This window comes from Planococcus citri, chromosome 1 (genome assembly GCF_950023065.1).
Source record: "Planococcus citri chromosome 1, ihPlaCitr1.1, whole genome shotgun sequence".
NCBI lineage: Eukaryota > Metazoa > Arthropoda > Insecta > Hemiptera > Pseudococcidae > Planococcus > Planococcus citri.
Genome location: NC_088677.1, coordinates 9,732,016 through 9,757,858, shown reverse-complemented (window position 1 = coordinate 9,757,858; position 25,843 = coordinate 9,732,016). Strand labels below are relative to the sequence as shown.

General features: G+C 35.3%; 1 protein-coding gene across 7 annotated transcripts in view; it reads left to right on the top strand.

Moving 5' to 3' along the window:
• LOC135847113 (focal adhesion kinase 1-like) overlaps positions 1-25,843 on the top strand; it is a 145,709-nt gene that overhangs the window by 94,867 nt on the left and 24,999 nt on the right. For 5 of the 7 annotated variants that reach the window (XM_065366572.1, XM_065366559.1, XM_065366532.1 and 2 more), the window contains 10 exons: positions 16,805-17,015; positions 18,919-19,050; positions 20,247-20,378; positions 20,488-20,640; positions 20,753-20,941; positions 22,931-23,008; positions 23,172-23,394; positions 23,780-23,821; positions 23,987-24,085; positions 24,180-24,383. In XM_065366572.1, the coding sequence (XP_065222644.1) occupies positions 16,821-17,015; positions 18,919-19,050; positions 20,247-20,378; positions 20,488-20,640; positions 20,753-20,941; positions 22,931-23,008; positions 23,172-23,394; positions 23,780-23,821; positions 23,987-24,085; positions 24,180-24,383 (1,447 nt within the window). In that variant the 5' untranslated portion in view covers positions 16,805-16,820. Of the gene's footprint in view, positions 1-16,669; positions 16,691-16,804; positions 17,016-18,918; positions 19,051-20,246; positions 20,379-20,487; positions 20,641-20,752; positions 20,942-22,930; positions 23,009-23,171; positions 23,395-23,779; positions 23,822-23,986; positions 24,086-24,179; positions 24,384-25,843 lie in introns of those variants that run through there. The other 2 variants (XM_065366580.1, XM_065366542.1) reach the window with 2 other exon arrangements.

The following is a 25,843-nucleotide window of genomic DNA, read 5'->3' as shown; positions in this document are numbered from 1 at the left end:
ACCATATCTTCTTTAGACAAGACATGGTGCTTCTTGTAATCTGCGCTCTGTGTCTTATCTCTGCTTCATTGCCTCCTTGGTTATCCACAATGGATCCCAGGTATACGAACTGACTCACCACTTCGATGTCCTCAATTTCCTGTCAGTTCACAATTATGATCTTCGTCTTTGCTTTATTTATCAGCAGCCCGTATTTTGCACTGACCTCTTCCAGACATTTCAGAAAAATGGTCATATATTTGACACTTGAGGCGATGAGGGTGGTGTCATCAGCGTAGCAAAGATTTGACATTTGCACACCTCCAATCAATACTCCTCCCTGACACCCACCTAAGCTGTCTTCATTGGTGCTTTCTGATACAATTAGCTGCAACGTTTCACAAATTATATATTCTCCATACAGATTAAACTGCAGTGGGGATAGAATGCAGCCCTGTCATACTCCTCTCTCTGAGTGGAATTTCTCCGATGTTGTCTCTCTGTTGAGTTGGACATTTGCCATGCTTCCATCATACAATTGTTTCATCAGCCACACCAGATGTATTGGGGCATCCATCTCAAGTAGAATTCTCCACAGTTTTTGCCATCGTATGCAGTCAGAAGCTTTCTTGTAATGTACAAAACACTGCACAGTATGCACATTGTATTCACGTGCTTTCTCAATCAGCAGCCTGAGGTTGAGGATTTGCTCGCTAGTTCTCCTTCCTCTCACAAATCCTGCTCGTTCTGGAGGGATTTGGCTGTGCATGAGTGAGGATAGCCTATTGTATACAATCTTCAGTAATACTTTGCTGGTGTGACTTATCAAAGAGATTATTCTGTAGTTCTCTCAATTCTCCAGAGATCCTTTTTTGTATAGAGTGACATATCAATGGCTTGGTATAAAAACCTTGTAAGTCCAGATTTTTTTGAAAATGCTTTTTTTGTAGTTTCTTCAGTAAAAAACAACGAGGAATCTGAATTTTAAAACCTCGTAAGTCTAAAACGCATCCTAGCGCTCTAATCGGCGAAAATCCAACATTAAAAAACACGTAAGTCCGACTTATGAGGTATGTACATGAATTTCATCAATTGTAAATTTGAAAACCTCGTAAGTCCTTGTTAAAAACCACGTATGTCCTCTCTAGAAACCTCGTATGTCCTTCCAAAACGCTTTAATCAACTAATTGTATTTTATCAACCTATAAAATATCATCAGGCCATACCATTAAGACTTCTAAAACATAATAATGCAATCTAAAACTGCAAATAACGAAATATGAATGTTTTAAACGTTTTTTGTGTTCTCCTGAAAAATTTAGGATTTTGGACTTACATGGTATTTATACCAAGCCATCGATATGTTGACTGTACCCAGTCCTCCAGCCATTTGCTGCTCAGCCATATCAAGTTGCATATGTTGTGGATTTGGTGAGTGACTTCTTTGCTTCCCACTTTAAAGACCTCAGCTATCACCTTATCTGGTCCTGGAGCTTTGTTATTTTTCAAGTACTCAATGGCCTGGATGACCTCATCAAGTAGAATTGGAGGCTCCTTCTCTTCCATGGTGTTGAACCTGGGATCATCTGGAAGCTCCTCTTCCTCGGCGTAAAGCTTCTTGCAGTACTTTCTCCATGTCTCAGCTACCTCCTCTGCATCAGTCTTAACTTTGGCCTCTTCATCTTGAATGATCTGCTTACTGGCTAAATCAAATTGCATCTGAGAAATGTTAGCCCAAGAAAATTAGCATTGAATAGGGAAACGCTGGAGGGCAAGCTGAATTTTGGTATATTAGCCTATTTTTGTACCTAGAACAAGAATCCTTGGTGTCCCCACCTGTCCCTAGTGAGCTTCTACCCCAATTGTGGATTTTAGCCCCCCATATGAGGTTTTTCGCCCCTATGTCCCCAAATTATACTCCTAGCCTAAAAATGGGGGGGGGGGTCTGTAGAAGTTGTTCTAAATTAAATTTCCTGTCAGATGAGCTATGAACCAACTTCGTTCCCCTAAGGGGGTGGACCTAAAGTCGATGAGAAGAAAATTAGCATTGAATGAGGAAACGCACGTGGGCAGAAGGGCAAGCTGAATCTTGGCATACTGGTCTTTTTTTGTACCTTGAACACGAATCCGTGGATTCCTCACCTGTCACATGCCAGCTTTCCCCCAATTGTGGATTTTAGCCCCCCCAAATGAGGATTTTTCAGACAGTTTCTCACTCCTACCGCCCCAAATTGCGGTACTAGCCCAAAAATGAGGTATAAAAGTAGTTCTACGTCAAATTTCCGATCAGATGACCTATGAGCCAACTGTGCCCCCCCAAGGGGGTTTTTGAGTTTTTTCTAAATGATTACAGTGAGATGTTACTCGCTGTTTATGGAAGTAATCATTAATGACGTCCTTTTTTATGGTAATATGTCTGCGGTTCCCATTAAGGTTCTCCACAGTGATCACTGGTATCCAGTAGAAAACCTGCAGTGTGAGAATATTTTGTGTATGGAATATTTTTTTGAGAACATTTTTCAATAGGCACTTAGTTTTACAATTTTAATCGACTTGAATTATGTAAGTACCATTGTATCATCTGGGTTACCCTTAATTCGAAATGTTGTATTGGGGCGTTCGGCGATTAAGGATATGAATTCGTCATTAATAATTTGTCTACCTTGTGGATTTGGATCACGATCTATAACCTATGTTTGTGAATCGATATCTATCGCATAAAATATCGTAAATAGGCGATTTCTTCACTTAAGCTTGAGTAAAATGGATTTTTACTTTTAATAAATAGTTGTAGGTGTTGCATTCGACGAATTCATTTTATTAAAAGTGGAAGTAGTTCTCTAGGATGTAGTAGTTTGAAACTAAGGCTTTGACAGTAGGATTCAAATTGTTAGGAACCGATTTTTCATCACTTTGCAGCTGTCTATGTGAGTCAGAGAATTCATAAACGATTCGTTCATGCTGATGGGAAAAAATCAGTTGTGTAAATGTAATAAATTCCTGTCTTTTTAATCGTATCTGAAGAACGAAGGTGATGGAGTGATCGAATGTTTCAAGGTTCCTGAAAATGAATAATTCGATAAACACAAAAAATTTGAGATCGAGAGCCACGTTAGTGCAGAACCTTTTTTGACTGACAAAAGTCACTCTAGATTATTCCATATTAGAAGATTTCACACATTGAAATTTCTCTCATCACAATCATGCAAGTTGAGATTTTCCAACTTTTTTGAGAATTGGGGGGGGGGGGCAAAAAGTACAATTTTTCGTACTCGTATGGAAAGAGACTCTCAAAAAGCAGGCGTAAGAGAAAATTTTCGCTTAAATCATTGAAAATTTTCAAAAACTGATAAAATCTCTCTAAAAATTTACATAAAATGACATTTAACGTCTTTAAAATATGTAAAAATACTCAAAAAGCATCAAAATTAGTTGAAAATTATCGTTGAAATTTTTTGTAATTGCAACAATTTTTATGCTTTTTAAAAATGTTTCGTGAATTCTGTTAAATTTGAATAAAATTTCATCAGTTTTTGACATCATGAAATTTTTTGTGAGTTCAGCTAAATTTAGATGAAATTTTATTGGCTTTTGACATTTTTATGCTATTTGCAATTTATTATGCGAGGCCAAAAATCATTGTATTTTCTCAAGTAATGTAAGACTTCTGAAAAAAATGGAAAAATTGAAAAAAAAATTCTAAATTAGATATTATAACACAACAAAATGCCACCAATCAATTTTTGAAGCATTCGAGAGAATTTTCAATCTGATTTTCTCTACCTATTTAGAAGACATACATTTGGAGTAAAAAATTTGAACAATTTGGAAACAGATATTACGTCAAAGACTGCTTTACATTCTTGTATAAAAATCCAATATCCCAGTCGATCTCCAAATCTGAGCCTTTAAAATACGTAATTACGTCGTAATGTTTACTTTTCCTGTACAACAAATTTGTAATTCAAAGTTTGCACACTTCTCATCTTCCTTCCACCATGTTCTTCAAGTATTATAGCCTACACTTGTACGTTTGCAAAATATTTGCACATACCTACCCTTTAATTACCTGACAAGTATGTACTTACAAATAGTAACTCGACAAAGATTTCATCTCAGGCACGTTTTTTTTTAAATTTTCTTCGAGGAGGTCACTTTACGTGTTTTACAACAACAAACACACAGAGTTGACATTCGACGTGTGGCACGGTGCGGCGCCTTGGCTTTTCGTAATAACCAAATAACGTCATCGTTTAATAATATCTCTCACTCGCAGCTTCTACGAGTATTTCTCTTTCTTTCTCTGTCGCTCCATCTGCGCGTATATGTATTTTATTCACTTTAGAGTCCATTAGTCCACGCACTTTTCAACCAGTAAGGTCGAGCAGCGAGCCGCGAGCCGCAAGCGTTCACAATAATGCGGATCCGGTCGCGGTCGGTCTTAACATTGTTGAGTCTATCGAGAAAGACACAGTCAGTGGTACTCGTACCTTGCGCCAATGGCAGCGTAGCATCGACAAAGACTCGGCTTTGCCAGCAATTGGCAACAACGTATGTAATGTTTTCGCGTATATACGCCAACACATCTTTATACGTACTAAAACGAATATCGAATGCAAATACGAATAAAATCGTCTGAAACATTAGGTCAATAGACGAAAGTCCACGCAATCGTAAAATTATATACGCTAACGTTTTATAGGTGTAGTATGGAGTATAGACCCATAGACGACTTCATGCGCACATTTTCCTCATCGAACGACTAACAATGAGAAAAAAATACCGAGCGAGGAGGCGAGGAGGAGAAGTTGCTCTAAATACTAAAAGTAGATTAATGCATTCGTTAATTCCAAGTCCTAAAAGTTGTAAAATACTGACACGTGCTTTTCACTTTCAATTATTTTGCATAGGAGAGGAGGAAGGGAGGCAGGCAGACGGGGGAGGAATGTGGGAGTGAATATTTCAAGGCGAATTTTGGGTCCTTGATGAATCATCTATTCGATGATCGAAATCATGTTGAATTGCTGAGGCAATTTCCATCAATTCTTTCTCTTCGATGAATTCTTCAAAGTACTTATTTGGAATATTAATAGTTTGAATAATATTGCACGATTAAGTACGAATTTTGCATCATCAGCGAGAAATTTCATTGTGGATTTTTTTTTCAAGAGCTGTATGGAGACTTTGAGAACCCCTAGAAATCCATATTTTTACCTGAATGATAATTTTAGCACCGTTCAATCGCACAAAGCTCATCATATACCTACACGTACTGGGTTGTGTAGATCTGCATAAGACAGGGTGTCAATAAGTCTAAAAACCTGGAAAAGTCCGGGAATCTTAGAAATTTACAGTATTTTTTACTCAAAAGTCATGGAATTTTGTGAAAGGTTACTTCAAACAGATTTTTCCATTTCTCATAATAAAAAAATTCACCCTTGCTTTGCTCAGGCAATTTTTTCACAGGTCGGTTTTGTCATGAACTGCCAAATTCCCAGAAAGTCTTGTTTTTTGCAAAAATTGTTGAAGTCTCGCATTTGAGCAACTCATCAGTTATGAATATCATTAATAAATCTCGCTCTTTAGCGCTAAAATTTTTCGCTTTTTTGATAAAAACGGTTAAGAAGCCCTGCCAGTAAGTTCTAAAACGAATTGAAACTGCCTGCAATCTATTTGTACTTCAAAAAAATGTCAAGAATAGGCAGTAAACTGAATTTCATCTTTTTGCCTCAAATAGAGGCGGAATATGAATATTTAAAATTTTCAAATAAGTATGAAATCGATGGACAAAAATATTTTTCGAACTGGAACATACCGATTTTGGAAAAAATAATGGATACCTCAGAGTAAATTTGGGATTTCCAACTTCATTTGATAAAATTTTGTGGAAATTTCAAGTTTCAAAAATGTACTGGAAACTCCAGTAATTTCCAAAAAGTCGCTGGAAGCTCCAAAACGACTTGAAATCACCTGTATTCAACTTCATATTGTATTGAAATTAGTTTGCAGAGTGAATTTCGGTTTTCCAACTACATTTGAGTTTCGAAAATTTACTGGAGGCTCCAGCAATTTCCAGAAAGTCACTGGTGACTGGAAGCTCCAAAACGACTTGAAATCCACATGCAGTGGACTTCATAGCGTTTTGAAATCAGTTTTTTCAAGTTTCAAAAATGTACTGGAGGCTCCAGTAATTTCCAAAAAGTCGCTGGAGGCTTCAAAACGACTTGAAATCCACTTATAGTCGACTTCATATCGTATTAAAATTAGTTTGCAGCGTGAATTTCTGTTTTCCAACTACATTCAAGTTTCAAAAATGTACTGGAGGCTCCAGTCATTTCCAAAAAGTAGCTGGAGGCTCCAAAACGACTAGAAATCCACCTGCAGTCGATTTCATATCATATCGAAATTAGTTTGCGGGGTGAATTTCGGTTTTCAGCTACATTTAATAAATTTCAAAAATGTACTGGAGGCTCCAGTAGTTTCCAAAAAGTCGCCGGACAATAAAACGACTTGAAATCCACCAGCAGTCATAAATTTCAGCTTTCCAACAGCATTACATGGAACTTTGTGAAAATTTCAAGTTTCAAAAATCTACTGGAGGCTCAAAGAATTTTCAAAAATTCGCTGGAGGCTCCAAAATGGCTTATACCTTCTGGCAGTCGACTTAATAACCTGTGTAACTTGGAGTGCAATGTGAATTTCGGATTTTCATTTTAATTTAATGAAACTTCGTGGAAATTTCAATTTTAAAAAATTGCTGGAGGCTCCAGTAATTTCCAAAAAGTCGCTGGAGGCTCCAAAACAACTTGAAATCCACCGAAAATTGATATCATGGCGTATTGAAATTAGTTTGCGGAGTGAATTCGGCTTTATAACTCCACTTGATGTAATATTATGGAAATTTCAAATTTCAAAAATCTACTGGAGGCTCCAGAATTTCTTAAACCTACCAGCAAGTTTCAAAAATCTGCTGGAGGCTCCACTAGTTTTCAAAAAGTTGCTGGAGGCTCCAAAACGTCTTTAAATCCAGCGAAAATAGACTTCATGGCGTATTGAAATTACTTTGCAGAGTAAATTTCAAGTTTATAGCTACCTACATATACTTGATGAAAATTTTTGGGAAATTTTAAGTTTTAAAAATCTGCTGGAGGCTCCAGAACTGATCGGAATGGTTTGAAATCATTTCCAATCGATTTGGCAGGTCAAAAATAGAGTGTATTCCAAATTACAGCTTTCTAGGTCAATTTGGGAAAATTTTAATTTTTTTCTCATTTTTGCCCCGAAATTGAATTTCAAAAATTCACCAAACATCGAAAAATGCAGTTTAACCCTTGAAATTTTGGCTAGTGATGAATTTTTGCATGCTCTTTTCATCTAGCTGTGACCAGTTCAAAAAATTTTGAGCGAGTCCTAGGCGGCTCCAGAAATTTCCAAAAAGGTCGCTGGAGGTTTCAAAACGATTTGAAATAACCTGCATTCGACTTCACATCGTGTCCATCTGATGAAATTGTTTGAAAATCCAGAGTTTAAAAATCTGCTGGAGACTCCAGAAATTTTCAAAAAGTCGCTGGAGGCTCCAAAAAGACCTGAACCTACCTGCAGTGGACTTTATAGCGTGGTGAAATTGCAGTGCCGAGTTAATTTAGGATTTCCAATTCCGTTTGATAGAATTTTATGGAAATTTAGAGCATTTAAAACCTGCTGGAGGCTTCAGAAATGTTTGAAAAGTTGCTGTAGGCTCCAAACCGACTTGAAATTCACTTAAAGTCACCTCCATTTCGTACTGAAATTGGTTTGCAGAATAAATTTCGGCTTTCCAACTACATTCGACGAAATTTTGTGAAAATTTTAAATTTCAAAAATCTACTGGAGGCTCTATGAATTTTCAAAAAGTTGCTGGAGGCTCCAAAATGACTTAAACTCGCCAGTAGTCGACGTAATAGCGTGTTGAAGTTGGAGTGCAGCGTAAATTTTGGATTTCCAACCTCGTTTGAAGTTTCAAAAATCTGCTGGAGGCTCCACAACTGCTCAGAACAGTTCGAAACGGTTTCCAATGAATTTATTTTTTCGAAAATAGGATATATTCCAAATTTCAGCTTTCTAGGTTAATTCGGTACAATTCTGATTTTTTCCTTATTTTTGGCCCAAATTTGACTTTCAAATATTCACCAAAAATCGAACTAGGTATGCACTCTTTTGCACTCGAAATTTTGGCTGGTGATGAATTTTCGTATTTCTTAATAACACACAATGGAAGGTGTAAAAAACTTCAATGTCAATGACCTGAAAGCAACACGATTGAAAAAAAAATTGACGAAGAACTGAAGAGATTATTAGTTCGTTCACACCGACAGGCAAAAAGGTTTATTTTAGTTGTGACTATTTTGCGAATTGGTTTTCGCTGTGTTAAAATATACAAGTACGAAAGATAAGGCTACTTTGAATAGAGTAGATGAGGGCCGCAGAGGTGTAATAAAACTGATATATTCGATATATTTTTGCCAAGAGTTTGCATGTATAGTTTAGATATAGGTTGGTTGCAATTACCACAGCTTACCCTTGTACCCTGGCTCTCACTCTCTAAAATGTAAACATTATTGTTTGAATTTCTTAGCACGTAAAGTGTATGCAATTACAATGTACGAGCACTCGTATACGTATAAACTTCGACCAGTCTTTAGTCGAGTCAAGAAAAGGAACATGTTAAAGAGACCTGAAAAATATTAGACCAGAACAGGGGAACGTATTGGATATGAAAGTGTCGTATACATAATATCGGTATAAATTTGCACGGATGTGTGATTATGTGTAGGAAGAGCGAACTAGGTCGGATGATACGAGTACAATTACGAGAGTATATGAGGAGCTCATTGCAAAAGTAGCCCTTGTCACATGAACCTATGCAATCTCTAAACCTCTCCCTTGAGCGTACCCAGTATCATGAATGTAAACTCTATAAAGCAATTCCTCTCAGGGCTACTCAGGGTAGGCCAACTTGACGGTCATTTCATCATTACAACATGATCTCCGCATTTGGCAATAGGTGCAATCGAATGAAAAGGGTCTAAAAGTTCATGTGACAAGGGCTACTTTTGCAATGAGCTCCTCATATGAGATCGAATTTTTTGTCATGATTCATTTTAAAAACCGTCCGTATCATCGTTCCTAGGAAGGATCCAAATGGATATGAAATATATTATATTATGACGAGGTGAAAAAATTTATTTACGATTATACGAATGAATCATGTGGGAGAAATTTGCACAAATTTGCGACGTATTTGTTGAAAAATATCCTCGTACATGGAAAGGGTTTACACACTGGTACCTGACATGATATTGTGAGATAATATACTCGTAATACGTACGTACATTGGAATAAGCATAAGTGACGCCCTGTTGCTTCTTTCGATATACGAACAGGAACAGTCTGAATAAATTCTACAGCAATGAAATGATAGGTTTCATTAACCTATACAAAGTAGGCCTTTTTTTTTTCAACAACGAATTTCATTCCGGTAAAGTGCATTGACCATGCTGGAAAGTAGGAGGTAATTCTGCTACGAATCGTATGCATATTGTCATTTAAAAATAAACATAAGATGTGGGTACTGGTTAGAAATAAATTTGGAATTCGTTTGTTGTGTTTCGAGAGTATACCGCACAATTCATGTCGTGTCGTCGGTCGCAGATTTCTACCTATACTAACACGTGTTTATTTAAATCAGCTGGATTTATGGTATTTCGAGAAGAGAACTTCAAATTAGATCGAGCGAAATGCATTCTGTGATGTTTTAGGTTAGATTTGGACTCGTGTATTATGGGATGTTTCAATTTCGAAATAAGCGAAAATTCGTGTTGATATGTTCTGATTTTGAAAAGATTTTCTTCAGAATGATGCACTCAACTTGTATAATTTTTGGAGAATTTTTATTCAATTATCATCAATTTTCAATACTTTCGCCTTCCGCCATTTTTGTAAATTTTTTCATCAATTTAAGATTATCTTTGTTACCTACATTTTTGAAGGGTGGAGAGAGTCAAGATATCTAATCAAGTCAGTCCTCGATGGCTTCTGAAAACAAAATTAGCCCTAAAAGATGTAGTAAGGCCAACTTTTTTTTGCAAGTTGGCTTTAAAGTGTTCCTTAGGAGGATGTTCCCTTCAAGAAAAAAGTTGTCTCTGAGTATCAGCACAAAGAGGGGTGCAATTATTCCTATTGTCATATGCCGGACTATAAAAATGATGAAAATCCACCACAAATGCCACAGACAGAAGAAAGTCTATAATTAAGTACGTCAGTCGTAGTTTTTTTGAACAGTTGCAGCCTTTTCAGTACCACCAATACAGAAACTAATATAATAATTGACTTGTACTAAATAGTTTTTCTTTCGTATCTATACCCTCCCCCATTTTTCTTGTCCTTTATATATGTATGAAGAAAAAATACACACGAACGGAAACAGCTAATGAGACTGCGGAAATTATTGCATAAAAAAATACGTTTCGCATTGAAAAATTACAATAACGAAACAATGGCATTTTTTCTGCATCATATTATTATACACTATACAGTATTTTACCTCTTTTATATAGGAAAAAATTAACAATAATTTCAAACACTAAAATATGTATGTACTCGTACACTTCAAAGCAAAGTGGTAAGTAACACGCTCTGCCACGTACATACACAAGCTGTTTTCAAAGTCGTCTGAGCTATTTCCGCGGCTCGACAACGACTAAACCATCGTGTCGTTTTCTTAGAATTTTTTTCCATTTTCATATCCATAACTAGATTATTATATTTTGACTATAGACCGCCGAAAAACACATAATGCCGACAAATATACTCGATATTTATTCATCGAGTCATCGAACTGTAATCTTGTCCCATTTACTCGTATTTTGCGGAATCGATGAAGTACCTACTTATATTGTGAAATGCATTCATCCATTTCTTTTTTTTTCGGTGAGTTGGGAAAGGGAGAAGGGCAATGAGGGTAAATGCAATCCACATCGTGATTTTCTATTGCTGGGCTTGAAAAAATAAAGGGACCAGAGATGAATTGTGAGATTTACAAAATTAATCGAAACTTAAATTCTCTTTTGAATGAAAAAAAAAGGTCAAAGTATTGATATTAATTTTTACAAGTTGATCTTTCATGATTGGGAAGGGGTGTCATTTTTTGTGGTATTGTTGAGTTGAAAGTCACTCTTGGAAAAATTTTAGTTCCGGAGAAGCCTCTAGAGGGAATATTTGCTAATCGCCTGTTTTTGATTAAATTTGTGTTTTTGTAATTTTTTCTTCGTAAATAATTCATATTAATTAGGCCAAAACATCAAAAGATATCATTTCTGATTTTGGGGAAATATTTTGGAACGCATTGATGCCAATTTTTTGGTCATATTATTGCGAATTTCGAAAAACTGAAAAAATTCAACATGTACGTCTTTGGCAATTTTTATTGATTTTTTGAAACTCACTATTTGGACCAAAAAATTGCTACCACTGAATTCCAAAATCTTTCCCCAATTTCAGAAATTTTATATTTCGATAGAATTTCAGATGCCAAAGTTCGTTTTTGGATTTTGGGCAAATTTATAAAAATTTAAAAATAAAAAAAAATGTTTTTTGGGGAAATTTTAAAGATTTTTTATAAAATTATGATTTTTTTTAGCAAAGTGAACCAATGTGAATAATTCCTTCAAAATGCAACTCCCACGCTTCAATAATTACTAGTTTTGGACCAATCTGGAGCCTCCAGCAATTTTTCTATTTTCTCCAGAAATTTCAAATCTCGCTAAAAAAAAAAAGTTCAAAAATGAACTTTATCGGATGAGATAACTCTGATTGGTGCTAGTTTGAAACGTCCTCGATCGTTTTCAGTTGTAACCACGAAATTCCCAGACTGCCAGTTCAAAAGTGAATTTTTCACTAACTATTCTTAAAATTCCAAAAAAAAAATGGGAAGAACATTTTCAAAGAAGAGGTATAAGGAGTGATTTTTTTGATAAGATATCATCTGGTGTATCTACACAACCTCTCTAATTCAAAACAATCGCAATTTGACGCTTTTGAAGCCTCCAGCTAGTTTCTAAATTTCTCCAAAAATTTCAAATTGCTCTAAAAGAATCAAAAATGAACTTTGGAGTCCATTGTTACACACACATAATAAACACCGCAAAAACATTGACTCATACAACATGTAGCATGAAAGAATTGTATCAGCAAGGATGAGATTGAAAAAAGACTTTCTTACAATAATTGGAGTATATGCACCAGAAGATGGAAAAGGGGAACAAAGCAAAAAGTTTTACAAGCAACTACAGAGGGCAGTACAATCAGTAAACCCAGAAGATGAATTGATAATAGCAGGAGACTTGAATGCTCAGGTAGGAGGTAAGCGTGTAAAGACAGTAACTGGTATGTATGGAACAGAAGGAATGAATACAAATGGGAATAGAAGTGACTAATAGATTTCTGCACTTTTAATGGACTAAAAATCATGAATACATTCTATCAACACAAAAAAGATCACAAGATGACATGGAGCAATACAAGAGGACACAGCTTGATGATCGACCATTTTATAGCCAATGAAAACACCTCAAAAACTTCTTGGATGTAAGAACATACTGAGGTCTAGAAATAGGCACTGGCCATCATTTTGTTCAAGGAGTGATGAGAATGGAAACAACAAGAATACCAGCTAGAAAAAATGAAAAGAAAATCTATATAAGAGCCCTGGATGACTCAACCAATCAATGGCTATACCAAAGATGGATGAACATCATAAGTGAAGAGATACTAAAAAGTCAGGATATAGAAGAAGAATGGAAAAATATCAAATCCATTGTGACAAAAGTGGCAAAAAAAAGCTTAGGAATGGTTCCATGCAGAATTGGGGCAAAGCAAATAAAGAATTGGGATAACAAAATCCAAGAACTCATACAACAGAAAAGACAGGCATTTAGAAAATTCACGAGCTCAAAAATTGAAGTTGATGGTGGAGAATATTGAAAACAGTCGGCAAAAGTCAAGAGAAAGTCTAGGAAATTATAGTGAGCGAGCTGGGAAAATGTTATCATATTCCTGAAGCAGGACACATACAAGTTATGGCCAAAGGTGTATTAGATCATAAGGAGAATTGACACAAATTTTAATGAAAAAGTGGGATTGCCAAAAATAAAAATTGGGAATATTTTGAAAAACTCTGGAGTGATGAAAATGCACAAGATACAAAAATAGAAGATGAAATCCGAGAAACAGAAGACAGAATAGCATTTCGTTACCTTAATGCCAAATCCGAGTATGTCCATCCAAAAAAACATCGTCGTTTTGCATCACTGATAAGACTCTGGGAAGCCCTGAATTGAAAAATTTGCATCTGAGTACAGTTAAAATGCACCACCAAAGATGCAAGAAGCTGACTGATGTTCAATCAGAACTCAACAAACCCTTCCAAGCATATCCAAACCTTATCAGTGATGTGTAAAATCATACTTTTTTTGTATGGACATACTCGGATTTGGCATTAAGGTAACGATTTAAAGAGCTACAACCCTTGTAGCACAAGTGATGCCAAAGTCGATGGAAAAGACGAGATCTCTAATCCATCACTTGTTGACACAACATTTGTTGATGCCAATGTTGATAAATGGCGAATAAGAAGTTGATATCAAAATCGACTGTCCTCTTCCCTCATTTTTGGTCTTGACAAGGTCTTCACATTGGTGTCATTTTTTTTAGCCTAAAAGACGCAAATTTTGATTGAAAATGTGTGAAATGTGCCCAAAACTCTTTTTTTTTTATTCAAGTAAAATTATTCTTAAAAATATTTCACCCTAAACATTTTTTTTGAAAGAAAAAAAGTTGCCCTGGGTAGGGATTAAACCTAGGTTGCCACACACTTCTGTCACATTCCATAACCACTAGACCATTGCTGCTGTTGAGTGGAGAGGCCTTGAAAGAATATTCAGTCCATCTTATTCTGGACTTAAAAAATTTTTCTTATTGTATTGTCGACTCAGACATTGACAAATGAGTCGGCAACACTTTGAAATTTCTAAAAATATTTTATAGGTCTTGTAATCGACATCAACTTCCTCATCAATATTAACTAGAAGGTTGATGTCGACTACAAGATCTACAGAAATATCTACTCGATGATGACATTTTGTAGATAGGTACTTTTATAGACCCCATAATCGATATCGAAATTCAGGTCGTCTTGCCAATGCCAAAGTTGATGACAATTATTAGATTGACAAAAGTAACTATACAAGATCAAAATTTTGTAGATGCTTTTGTCGATCTTATAGGTAGTCGACATCAACTTCGGATCGACAAGACGGCCTGAATTTCGATATCATCATGGGTCTACAAAGGTATCTACAATATATATCGAAATCTTGCACATGACTGTTGATACAAATGTAGACAGCAATGACGACCATCAGCATTTTCATCATAGTTTTTGAAAATAATGTCAATTTTTAATCAATTATCTGAAATGTAGTTAGATTAACCCCTTTGTGAATAATGTCCCGACTTTTTTCAATCAACAATCATGTAAAATCATGTCAATACTTTTGTCGAGGCCACTGACGATCTCATCAGTGCTACACGGGAAGAAGCTCTGAAAACAGCAAAAAATGTGAAAGCTCCAGGAGAAGATGGCTTACCAACAGAATTGTACAAATATGCAAGTGATGAATTTAAAAGAAGACTGCGGGAATTCCTAAATAGGCAGCGGAGGTGAAATTCATGAGGAGAACAGCAGGGATGACTCTCAAAGGCAGAGTCCCATCTGAGAAAATAACAGCAGATCTCAGAGTGAAGCCATTCATGAAGAGGATAAAAAAGTATAGGAAAGATTGGAGAAATCATGTCAAAAGGATGGAGGAAACAAGATCGCCAAAACAGGTCCTCCAATATACACCAACGGGGAAAAGATGCAGAGGGAGACCTAGGAGGAAACTCACTGATACCTCAGGCTCATCCTCAACAAGTTCCACACCATAGCAGACAGGCCAACGGACCCACCGTTTATAAGGAAACGACGATGACGAACTATTATATTTTCAAACAATAAGGTCACCCAAAAATGTAAAAATTTGGTCATCTAAAAGTCATCAAAAGGTCATCCTTTTTCAAGTTTCCGATTCAGTTGACATCTTGGTAGCACATCCTAATCACTTGCAGAACCATTCAGCATCTAAGTGTGAGAATTGCCTCTTCCTGTCTCGCTTAAAATGGCGACTCAATGAAACCATCGTGGTGGTGTTAAACAAGACATTACGACATGACCATTAATGGTGTTCTGTGTGTACTTGCCCATGTCCATTGCCCGGTATATACTTGTACGACAATCGAATAAAATACTTATACTATATATACTAATAATTTACTTAAAATTGTCACTCGTCCGATGAATACGAGTGTATCGAAGGTAGAAAAAGAGATAGAACTCTGCAGTGTGCTGGAAGTGAGAACTGAGAAGGCACGAACATAACGATAACAAATACCTCGTGTTCTCTATCGATGAATTTGGCATCTCGCCCACTTATATTCGTACCTACGAGTACTTTTTTTTCTGTATACTCTCTCGTAATAATTATCGAATAACGCGTCGATTAAAATGAAACCTTTTAATATATCCGACTGCCTACTTCGATACGATTGATATTATTATCATTTTTTGAAATTACGAACAATCGAATCGAATCGAATTCTTCTTATAAGGTTTCCAAGCATCGACTATACTATAGACGTACCTTGACATTTGATGCTCGTCTCGCTTATATTAGCTTAGCTCGAGAATTAAAAATTCACACCGTTTATTTTTTAATAAGCAGTTAATACTTGAAAATATGTCGAAAACTTATCCGAATCGTTGGCAAGAGCTGTTAATTGCGCGTGTTCTCGTATTTAATGTTTTTATTACCCGAGGCAATTATATAATTACATCATTTGACTAATAAAAAATGCAGCAGCAGAACACAGAACTGCTCCTCGTAAGGAGATTTTTTTTTTGCATAATGATCGTCGCAGTATCGTATGGAAATTAAATAAACATATGATCGATATTTTATTGTCAAAAGAGGTAGTTTTTTTTCTCCATGGTGTTTGTGGTATGGGTATGGCGCTGACAAGCGACAGTATGTTTGCTATGAATACCGTACGAGCTACGGGTTGCATCATTATGAATGTATATAAGCTTCATATTTTTTTAATAATTAATAAACATGTATATAGTCGAAAAGGTTATAGGAGTGATGAGCGAGGGTCTCGGTAACCGACGTCATCTGGTTAATTTCTTAAAGAGCTATACGAGAAAGACTGAAAGAAATCGTTTAAGGTTTTTTTTTTTTTTGAAATCTACGCTATGGTACGTTACGTTTAGAATTTCTTCTCTTTTTTTTTGAAACTCGTTCGTGAAGGGTGTGTTTACATTTACATACAAGGCGGTGTAAACGTTATACTATTATTTGTCATTTAATGGCATCGATGCTTCGCGAGTTTCGCTAGACGAGCTCAACAAAAATGGTTGAGTTATTTTTGAAAAGAATCTACTCGTAGTATGTGTTTTAGGGTTGCTTTTTCTGTTTTATTCCACCCCTTATGTCTGCGTGTACTTTTTATTTTTTTTCTAAGGCTGAAGAGTCGCGAAGTTACTTACTCGTAACGGTGTCAACAACACGTGATAAAAGTAACTTATTATTATGTAGGATTGTAGGACTATAGTATAAGCTTAATACATACTTAGAAATTCACGGTGTGGTAGTTTTCGAGAATTTAATATAGTTTGTGTTTATTTTTACAGCCATGAACAAAACAGAATGGAAAGGGAGTTCACGAATTTGATACCGTCTGGGGATGTAATCTCGGATAGAACGAAATCGCCGGCTAATGAACGACGAAATAATGCTCAACAGAATACATGTACATCAGAAAGGACATCTACTACTTTGAAAGTATTCTTACCCAATGGCGGATTCAATATCGTCAAGTTTAGCGAGAATATCGATGTTAAGGTAAGAACTATAAGAATACCATGATATAATGTACATACCTTAACATCGTGATATGAAATTTTTCATTTTCGATATTAAAATGTTGCGGTTTGGGGGGTTTTATTGCTCGGCAAGACGTGAGTTTTGCAATCTTTTAGTGATAGGTATGGTGCATATTATTTGAAGAGAATGTTTTTATTCATCTTTCATCTGATTTTGTGGGTGACGTGACGTGTTTAAGCCGTTTAAGCCTCGGTTTATTGCAAGTTTTGATCTGGCTGTGGTGTAAAGAGAAGAATATTATTAGGATTTTGAAATGCATGCTGCGATATCGTCTGAAGAAAAAAAAACTAGACAGTGGCACTAGCTCATTTAAAATTGAAATCGCGAAAAAATCTAAAATAATTAAGCAACAAAAAAAAGTAAATCTCAAAAAAATTCAACCAAAGCGAGAAAAAAATTTAAATTGAATTTCAAAATAAAATTTAAAATTATCGCTGGAAAATTTATTTTAAAAATAACAAAAAAAAAAGAATCCATCAAAAATTATTAGTCTATAAAAAAGTTCATTTTGAAATCTTGAAAAAATTCCAAATTATAGGAAGTTGCCGCCAAAAAATTCAATACTCTTCAACACCAGGGTGCCTACTGGTCAGAAAAACTATAAATTTTACAAAAAAAAAAAAGTACGAAATTAGAAAATGACCTAAAAGACAGCTGTATCAATTTTGAAAGCTAAAAAAATCCATGTTAAAAAAATCTAGAACATGGGTATCTATCTAATGGTCATGAAAGTCATGGAGAAGTCGTGAATTTTAGTAGTTGGTCGTGAAAGTCTAGAATTTTGCTCGAAACACACTTGAAAATTTTTTTAAAAGCCCATAAAATGAAAACATAAATTTAAAAAAATGAAAAATTTGTTCAAAAAATCAGAAAAATGAAAAAATTGAAATAATTAATTTTTGATCCTGTAAAAAATGGCAACCCTGCTATTATACCTATTTACTGGATGGAAATGTGAAAAATAGGTTTATCAAGTTCAACACCCGAGTAAACAGCACTAAAACGTTCATTCTTCACAAAAAATGATTTCAAATCATCATAAAAAATTTATTATTCAAGTATTCTATTCTAATCAACTCATTTGAGATTAACATTAAAGCTTTCATTTTTTGCAAAAAAATTGATGTGAAACCTCGTGAAAAAACATTTGAAATCCCCACAAAAAATTCTTCACCAAATTTAAAATTGAATTCTATAAAGATGATCATCAAAATCGCCACAAACAACATCCTTTCAAAATTGGATACTGCAAAAAAGTGTAGATATTTGAAATGACCATCCTCTACTCAAAGCTGTGGTAAATGGCTCAAAAAATTCCGAGAAAATTCATTCAGAATCATTACACCAAAAAAAAGTCATTTGAAACCACTAAAAAAAATTGTGACAACAAAAAAAATGGAAATTGAAAAAAAAATTAATCGTCACCGAAAAAATAATTTTAAGTTGCCACAAAAAAAATTATTCTGAATCACCACAAAAAAAATTGAAAAAAAGTCACATACAGGACGAGAAAAATATTCCAAATGGCGGAGAAATTTGAGAACTGTACTTATGAAGATGCAAAAATGCATCGCCAGCTAAAATTGCAGTCTGAGCTAAAGTGCATTCGATTTTTTCCCATTTTTGGCTGAAATTTGTCGTTTTTGACCAAAATTAAATCTTATTTTCAACGCAATATTGTCGACTTATCTCCATCTCCAGCAAGATCACGCGTCGCTGAGCGTTTTTTAAATGTATTTATGCAGCTTATTTCACATTCATGTACAAGGAGTTGCATAGGTGTAATTTGTAAGGTATTTTAGTTTGAAATTATGCATTATTTAACCATGCTAATGAATAATTAAACGTTGTATTGTTTCAGGAAATTATTTTATTAGTTACCAGTCGTTTAGCTACAACTCCTCGTTTGTATCAAAATGTTTACGCTATGCGTTTATATCATCCACTTACCGGAGAAACGCATTGGTTGCATCAGGATACCACGATGTCTGAGGTGAGTGAATTTATTACATTTTTTGGCCAAATTTTTGCTGAAAATGATAGAAAACTTCGAATTTTGCCCTTTAATTCGCCAGAGTAATTTCAACAAGTTTTCAAAAAAATTGGTAACTAGAAGTTGGGCTGAATAATTGGATTGTGACGATTTTTTTATTTTTTTTTCCTTTAGAACTACCTACTTAAGCCACATTTGAATTTTGATTTTTAGGCCAGATATGAATTTCAGCACTTGAAATTTTCGCTGGTGGTATATTTTGAGGTCTTTTTTCGATTCCTCTTTGTCTTGTTCACTTCCTCCACAATTTTTTTAGTAGTCATAAAGATATTTAAACACGGCATTTTCTTTTGACAACTTCGACACCTCACTAAAAAAAAGTTTTCTACAAAATTGGAATGAAAAAAGTTCGATTATAAAAAACTCAGTTTTCAAAATTTTAAGATTGGAGAAAAGTTCTGTTTAAAAAAAAACTGAAATTTTCAAAAGAAAACTAAATTGGAAAAACTTTGTAAAAAATTGTACAACTTTTGAATTTAAAAAAAAGTTGAACTTCTGATATTTGCTGGGATAAAACGTGATAGAGATGAAAAGGGAAGGGTTAATAAAATCGAGTGATTTGTTTTCTCTGAAAAATATAATTGGCGATGCAGTTTTTTTTGCATGATTCTGCCTTTACATAGTCATATTTTTTACTCAAACTCTTGAGATTTCTGGAGAAAGAGGGGTGAGATTTTTTCTTCAGTTTTGGTCATTCCACACCCACTCGGACCAATTTTCTGCCCCATATCAGCGTCCAAATTTGGTCAAAATTCCGAAAAAAATTTAAATGACGTGTGACCTATCGTTTGCAAGGTTTTTGAGACTATTGAGTTTGAATATTCGCGTATTTCTTGGATGCGACCCTTCAGTGACCTTCTGACCCTTCCCAATGTTGAAAAAGTGATGAAAAATGTGCAAAAATGTGTGACGATGACGTGTCAGTTCTCACCAATTTGAGGGCTATAAATTCGAATAGTTATCAACTTTTCAGGCACAATTTCTCTGTTTATCCAACTACAAAAATCACCTATTTTTTCGGTTTTTGAAACTGGCAATAATGACTGAAAAATCGGCGCCGCTGATAATAATGGATTTAAATTGTTATTTTTCTCAATATTAAGTATATTAAATTTGATTTTTTATTTGCTCTTTAGGTGTATGAAAAATACGATCAAATATATCCAATGCAAGAGTGGAGATACGATTTAAAAGTACGATACGTTCCTCAAGATCTAAACGACCTATACGAAAAAGATAAATGCACTTTCTATTTTTATTATGATCAAGTGAGTAGATTTTCCCTCGAATATATCGTAAAATATAGACACCTACTAACTACCTAATACCTTATACCAAATACTCATCTAATTGCGTCGAATTTATGTACATACGTAGATTCGCAACGAATACCTGTCAAGTGACGCAGGTACGAAAATAGATCAAGATATGGCCGTTCAATTATGCTGCCTGGGAATACGTTTCTATTTCAAGGATATGCCTCAGATCGCTCTCGATAAAAAATCCAATTTGGAATATTTAGAGAAAGAGGTCAGTTGAGAATTTTGATAGTATGTACATATGTACATACTGTATACTCGTAAAATATGTGCAGCTTACATATTTACTTATTTACGATTCTAATACTGCGTTTATTTTACAGATTGGATTACTGCAGTTCCTTCCTAGAACTATTTTAGATGGCTTTAAAACGAAGACTTTAAGGAAACTTATTCAACAGCAGTTTAAAAAAGTTGCACAGTTGTCTGAGAGAGAATGTATGTTCAAATTTCTCGAACTTCTCAGATCTGTGTATCGATACGATCACGAAACCTTCAAATGCTCTCTAGGAGTGAGTATCCATATTCGATGGTGATTTATTTTGACTGATTGGAGGGGTTTCAACGCTTCGTGGTTATGATTTTCTATTTTTTGATTTTCCAATGTTGCCAAATGCCGAGAGCCCCCTCCCCCTCTTTAATGAATAATTATAAATATCTTGTTTATCCAAAAATGTTCCTTTTCTTGATCTGAAATAGTCCCCCTTTTCAAGAAAACCCCTCCCCTGACCCCCAAATTATTCTGGAGCACCTTGCCTTCTTGTAAAAAAATCAAAAATTCAAATTTATTCAAAAATTTCCCATTGTTGTGTCAGAATTCTTCTAAATAGTCCCCCTTTTCAAGAAAAAACCTTTTCTAGTCCACAAATCATTCTAGGGCCCTCTTCTGTGGCACCCTTCCCTTTTATAAAAAATTAAAAAAATAAAATTTATCCAAAAATTTTTCATTTTTGTGTCAGAATTCTTCTAAATAGTCCCCCTTTTCAGGAAAAAACCGTTTCTAGTCCCCAAATTATTCTGGGGCCCCCTTCTATCCTTTCCTTTTGTAAATGTTATAAAAATAAAATTTATCCAAAAATTTTCCATTTTTGTGTCAGAATTCTTTTAAAATAATCCCCCTTTTCAGAAAAAAAAACCAGGCCCCAAATTATTCTGGGGCCTCCTTCTATGGCACCCTTCCCTTTTGTAAAAAATTATAAAAATAAAATGTATCCAAAAATTTTCCATTTTTGTGTCAGAATTCTTTTAAAATAATTCCCCTTTTCAAGAAAAACCGTCCCTTGGTCCCCAAATTATTCTAGGGCCCTCTTCTATAGAGCCCCGCCAATTCTTGTAAAAAATCAAAAAATCAAATTTATCCAAAAAATTCCCATTTTTGTGTCAGAATTTTTCTAAATAACCCGCCTTTTCAAAGAAAAACCTTTTCTAGTTCCCAAATTATTCTAGGGCCCCCTCCTGTGGCGCCCTTCCCTTTTGTAAAAAATTATAAAAATAAAATGTATCCAAAAATTTTCCATTTTTGTGTCAGCATTCTCTTAAAATAATTCCCCTTTTCAAGAAAAACCGTCCCTTGGTCCCCAAATTATTCTAGGGCCCTCTTCTATAGAGCCCCTGCCCTCTTGTAAAAAATTAAAAATCAAATTTATCCACAAATTTCCCATTTTTGTGTCAGAATTCTTCTAAATAATCCCCCTTTTCAAGAAAAAAACCTTTTCTAGTCCCCAAATTAGTCTAGGGCCCTCTTTTAGTGCCAGTCCTCCTTTTCAAGAATAAATATCCCTTGGTCCCCAAACAATCCTGGGGCCTTCTAAAGCACTTGCCCTCTTGTAAAAAATCGAAAAATTAAATGTATTCAAAAATTCTCCATATTTATGTCAGATTTCTTCTAAATAATCCCCCTTTTCGAGGAAAAACCTCCCCTGGTTCCCAAACAATTCTGGGGGCCTCTTCTATGGTCTTGTAAAAAATCAAAAAAATCAAATTTATCCAAAAATTATCCATTTTTGTGTCAGAATTTTTCTAAATTCCCCCCTCCCTTCCTGAAAAAAACCTCCTCTGGTTCCCAGTGCTATTCTGGTCCATCTACAGTCCCCTTATATGACTCCCCCCCATTTGAAAAAAATCTTTCTCGGTCGTTCAAACAGTATTTTTGTTCCCTTGCATCATTGAAGGACCCCCTCCCCCCCCCCCCTATAAAGCAAAAAATGAAAAGTTGAATTCTATAAAAAAAAAAAGAATAGAAATTTCATTTTTGGTCAAAATTGTTTGAAATAACCCATTTTTCAAAAAAAAAGCTCCCTCAGTCCCCCCCAACAATGTTGATCTTTTTCAATGTAGCTCCCTTCCCCTCACTCGTCAAATTGGAAAAAAATGAAAAAATTGAAATGCATGGTCATTTTTTGAACATTTTTTAGAAAGATTCTGACCAGAAATGAAAAAATTTTCAAAATACTTACAGAATCGTGTTATAATATTACTAATTTTCGCTTTCTTGTTCACAGTCAGGATGGTCCATACCCATAGAACTAGTCATCGGACCGGATCTCGGCATCTCATACATGTCGCATCAATCCTCCGACGTAAGTTTTTCTCATTTCATTATCGTCATCTCGATGATATTGATAAAGCATTATAAATAAAATAAAAATAATAAAACGTATTTTTTAAAATATCCTCCCACGTTGAAATTATCATTACGGAAACGTTTAATATTAACATTGGTTCGCGTATTTATTTCCACAGCCGATAAAAATGGCGACCTTCGATAGCATCGAAGCGATCCAGACATCTTTATCGGACTGCGAAGCTCATCGTAAAGCTATCCTACAACTTCGAGTGACCGGTACTGCCGAAACGTTGACCATTACTTGCCCATCGGAAGACGAAATGGATAGTTTGGCTGATCTCATCGACGGATATTGCAGACTGTACAATAATAATGGTACCTCGTTGTGGAATCGTAAAAGTAAGTTGCCACTTTTTGAAAAATATGCATTTTTCGATGTTATTCCCTTACTCTTATCTGTCTCGTATTTTGTGTAATGTGTTTGTGTAAATAACCCGATGAACTAACGATATGTGTCTCTTAATATCTTGGTAATTTACTCGATAATATTGTGGATTGCCCGCCTACAGTATTTACAAACTAACAGCAGAATTTGGTGGTTTTTTTCACTTTCTTCCTACCTTTATTTCGTTGCAAAAAAAATGAGAAAAAAAAGAAGGTGCAGTTCTGCGCTTTTGATTTTTAATAAAGGAAGGAAGAAATAAAAATCATCATTGGTATGCCTGTCTTGTCTGCCTGCTGTGTCAGTGTTGTGTGTAATAATAAAATGCATTTGTTTTCCAAGCTGCCGTTTGGAATAGATTTCCATGTCCGTGCGGAGCTAAAGGTTAGTACTTATACGATGTTGTTTCTGGTGTGAAATTATACAAATATACTTTTGTACATGAGAACTTGATTGGGTGCTTTTCGGTGGTTTGTGTGTGGTGGCTGATGATCTCGAGCTGAAATACGAGTAGGTTATTTTAAATGTTGATTTGGTTTCTTGTTTTAGCCGCTTCTGCGAAAAATGCCAATAAAAAGAACGGCGATCTTTTATCCGAAGATTACGCCGAGATTGTCGAAGAAGAAGGAGATTATTCGACTCCGACGAGTAAGTTGAATGATATGTACTCGTATAGTGGAGATGATCTGTTCGAAGGAATTGAAGTTATCGTAATAATGGGATTTTTGTTTTTGGTGCACAGATCGAGACTACGAATTACAAAGATCTCAAATCGAATTGCGAGAGATTATCGGAGAAGGTCAATTTGGCGATGTTCACGCCGGTATTTGTAAACTAAAACAGAATTCCAAAGCTGGTGTCAAAGAACGAGCTATTCCAGTGGCTGTGAAAACCTGTAAAGCAGATGCTGATCTGGCTATGGCTGAGAAATTCTTGGAAGAAGCTTGTAAGATTTTTTTTTTGAATACGTATAGTCTGGCACATTACAATATGAATAATTGTACCCCTCCCCCGCCCCCAATCCTCGAGGACAACTTTTTTTGGTAATAGGAACATCCTCAGGAACATTTTAAAGAAAACTTGCCAAAAAAAAGTTGAAAAATCGCAGATATTGCTTTCCAACGTAGGACTCCCCAGAAAATTTTCGAACTGGGCAAAGCTAGATCGAAAAAGCATGCAAAAGTTCATCACCAGCCAGAATTTCAAGTACTGGAGTGTATTTTTAGATTTTTTGGGAATTTTTGAAAATCGAATTTATAAGCTGGAAATGAGGAAAAAAATCAAAATTTTACCGAATTGACCAAGAACGCTGAAATTTGGGATATATCCTGATTTTGACCTGTCAACTCGATTGGAATCTGTTGCAAGCTGTTTTGAGAAATTCTGGAGCCTCCAGCAGGTTTTTGAAACTTGAACTTTCCACAAAATTGGATCAAATGAAATTGGAAATTGGAAATTCACGCTGCACTTCAATTCCAACACGCTATCAAGTCGATTGGAAGTAAATTTCCGGTTGTTTTGGAGCCTCCAACGACTTTTTGGATACCACTGGAGCCTCCAGCAGATTTTTGAAACTTGAAATTTGAACAAAATTTCATCTAATGGAGTTAGAATGCCGAAATTTACTCTGAAAACTGATTTCAATACGGTACGAAGTCGACTGCAGGTAGATTTCAAGAAGTTTTGAAGCTTCCAGCTACTTTTTGAACCTTCGAGGCCGATACTGTATCCGTTATTTTTTTTCAAAGTTTGCGTGTTCCAGTTCAAAAAGTATTTTTGTCCATCGATTTCGTACTTTTTGAAATTTAAAGAAATTCAAACTTCCACCTCCATTTTAGGTAGAAAGACAAAACTATCCCGAAGTGAATTGCTGACGATTTCAATTCGTTTTGGAGCTTCCAGCGGCTTCTTACAAACTTTTGTTTTTTTACAAAAAGTCACAATATCTGCTCGAATCAACTTAAGCATCGAAGGACGTACTGTGCAGAGTGAATTTTGGCTTTTCAACTCCATTTGATGAAATTTTGTAGAAATTTCGCGTTTCAAAAAATATGTACTGGAGACTCCAGCAGTTTCCAAAAAGTCGCTGGATGCTCCAAAACGACTTGAAATCCACCTGTCGTTTACTTTATAGCGTTATGAAATTAGTTCTTTCAAGTTTCGAAAATGTACTGGAGGCTCCAGTAGTCTATAAAAGTCGCCGGAGGCTCCAAATCAACTTTAAATCCACCTCAGTCGACTTTATATCGTATTGAAATCAGTTCGGACAGTGAATTTCGGTTTTACAACTGCATCAAAGTTTCAAAAATATACTGGAGGCTTCAGCTATTTTCAAAAAGTCGCCGGTGACTCCAAAACGACTTGAAATCCACCAGCAGTCAAAAATTTCAGCTTTCCAACTTTATT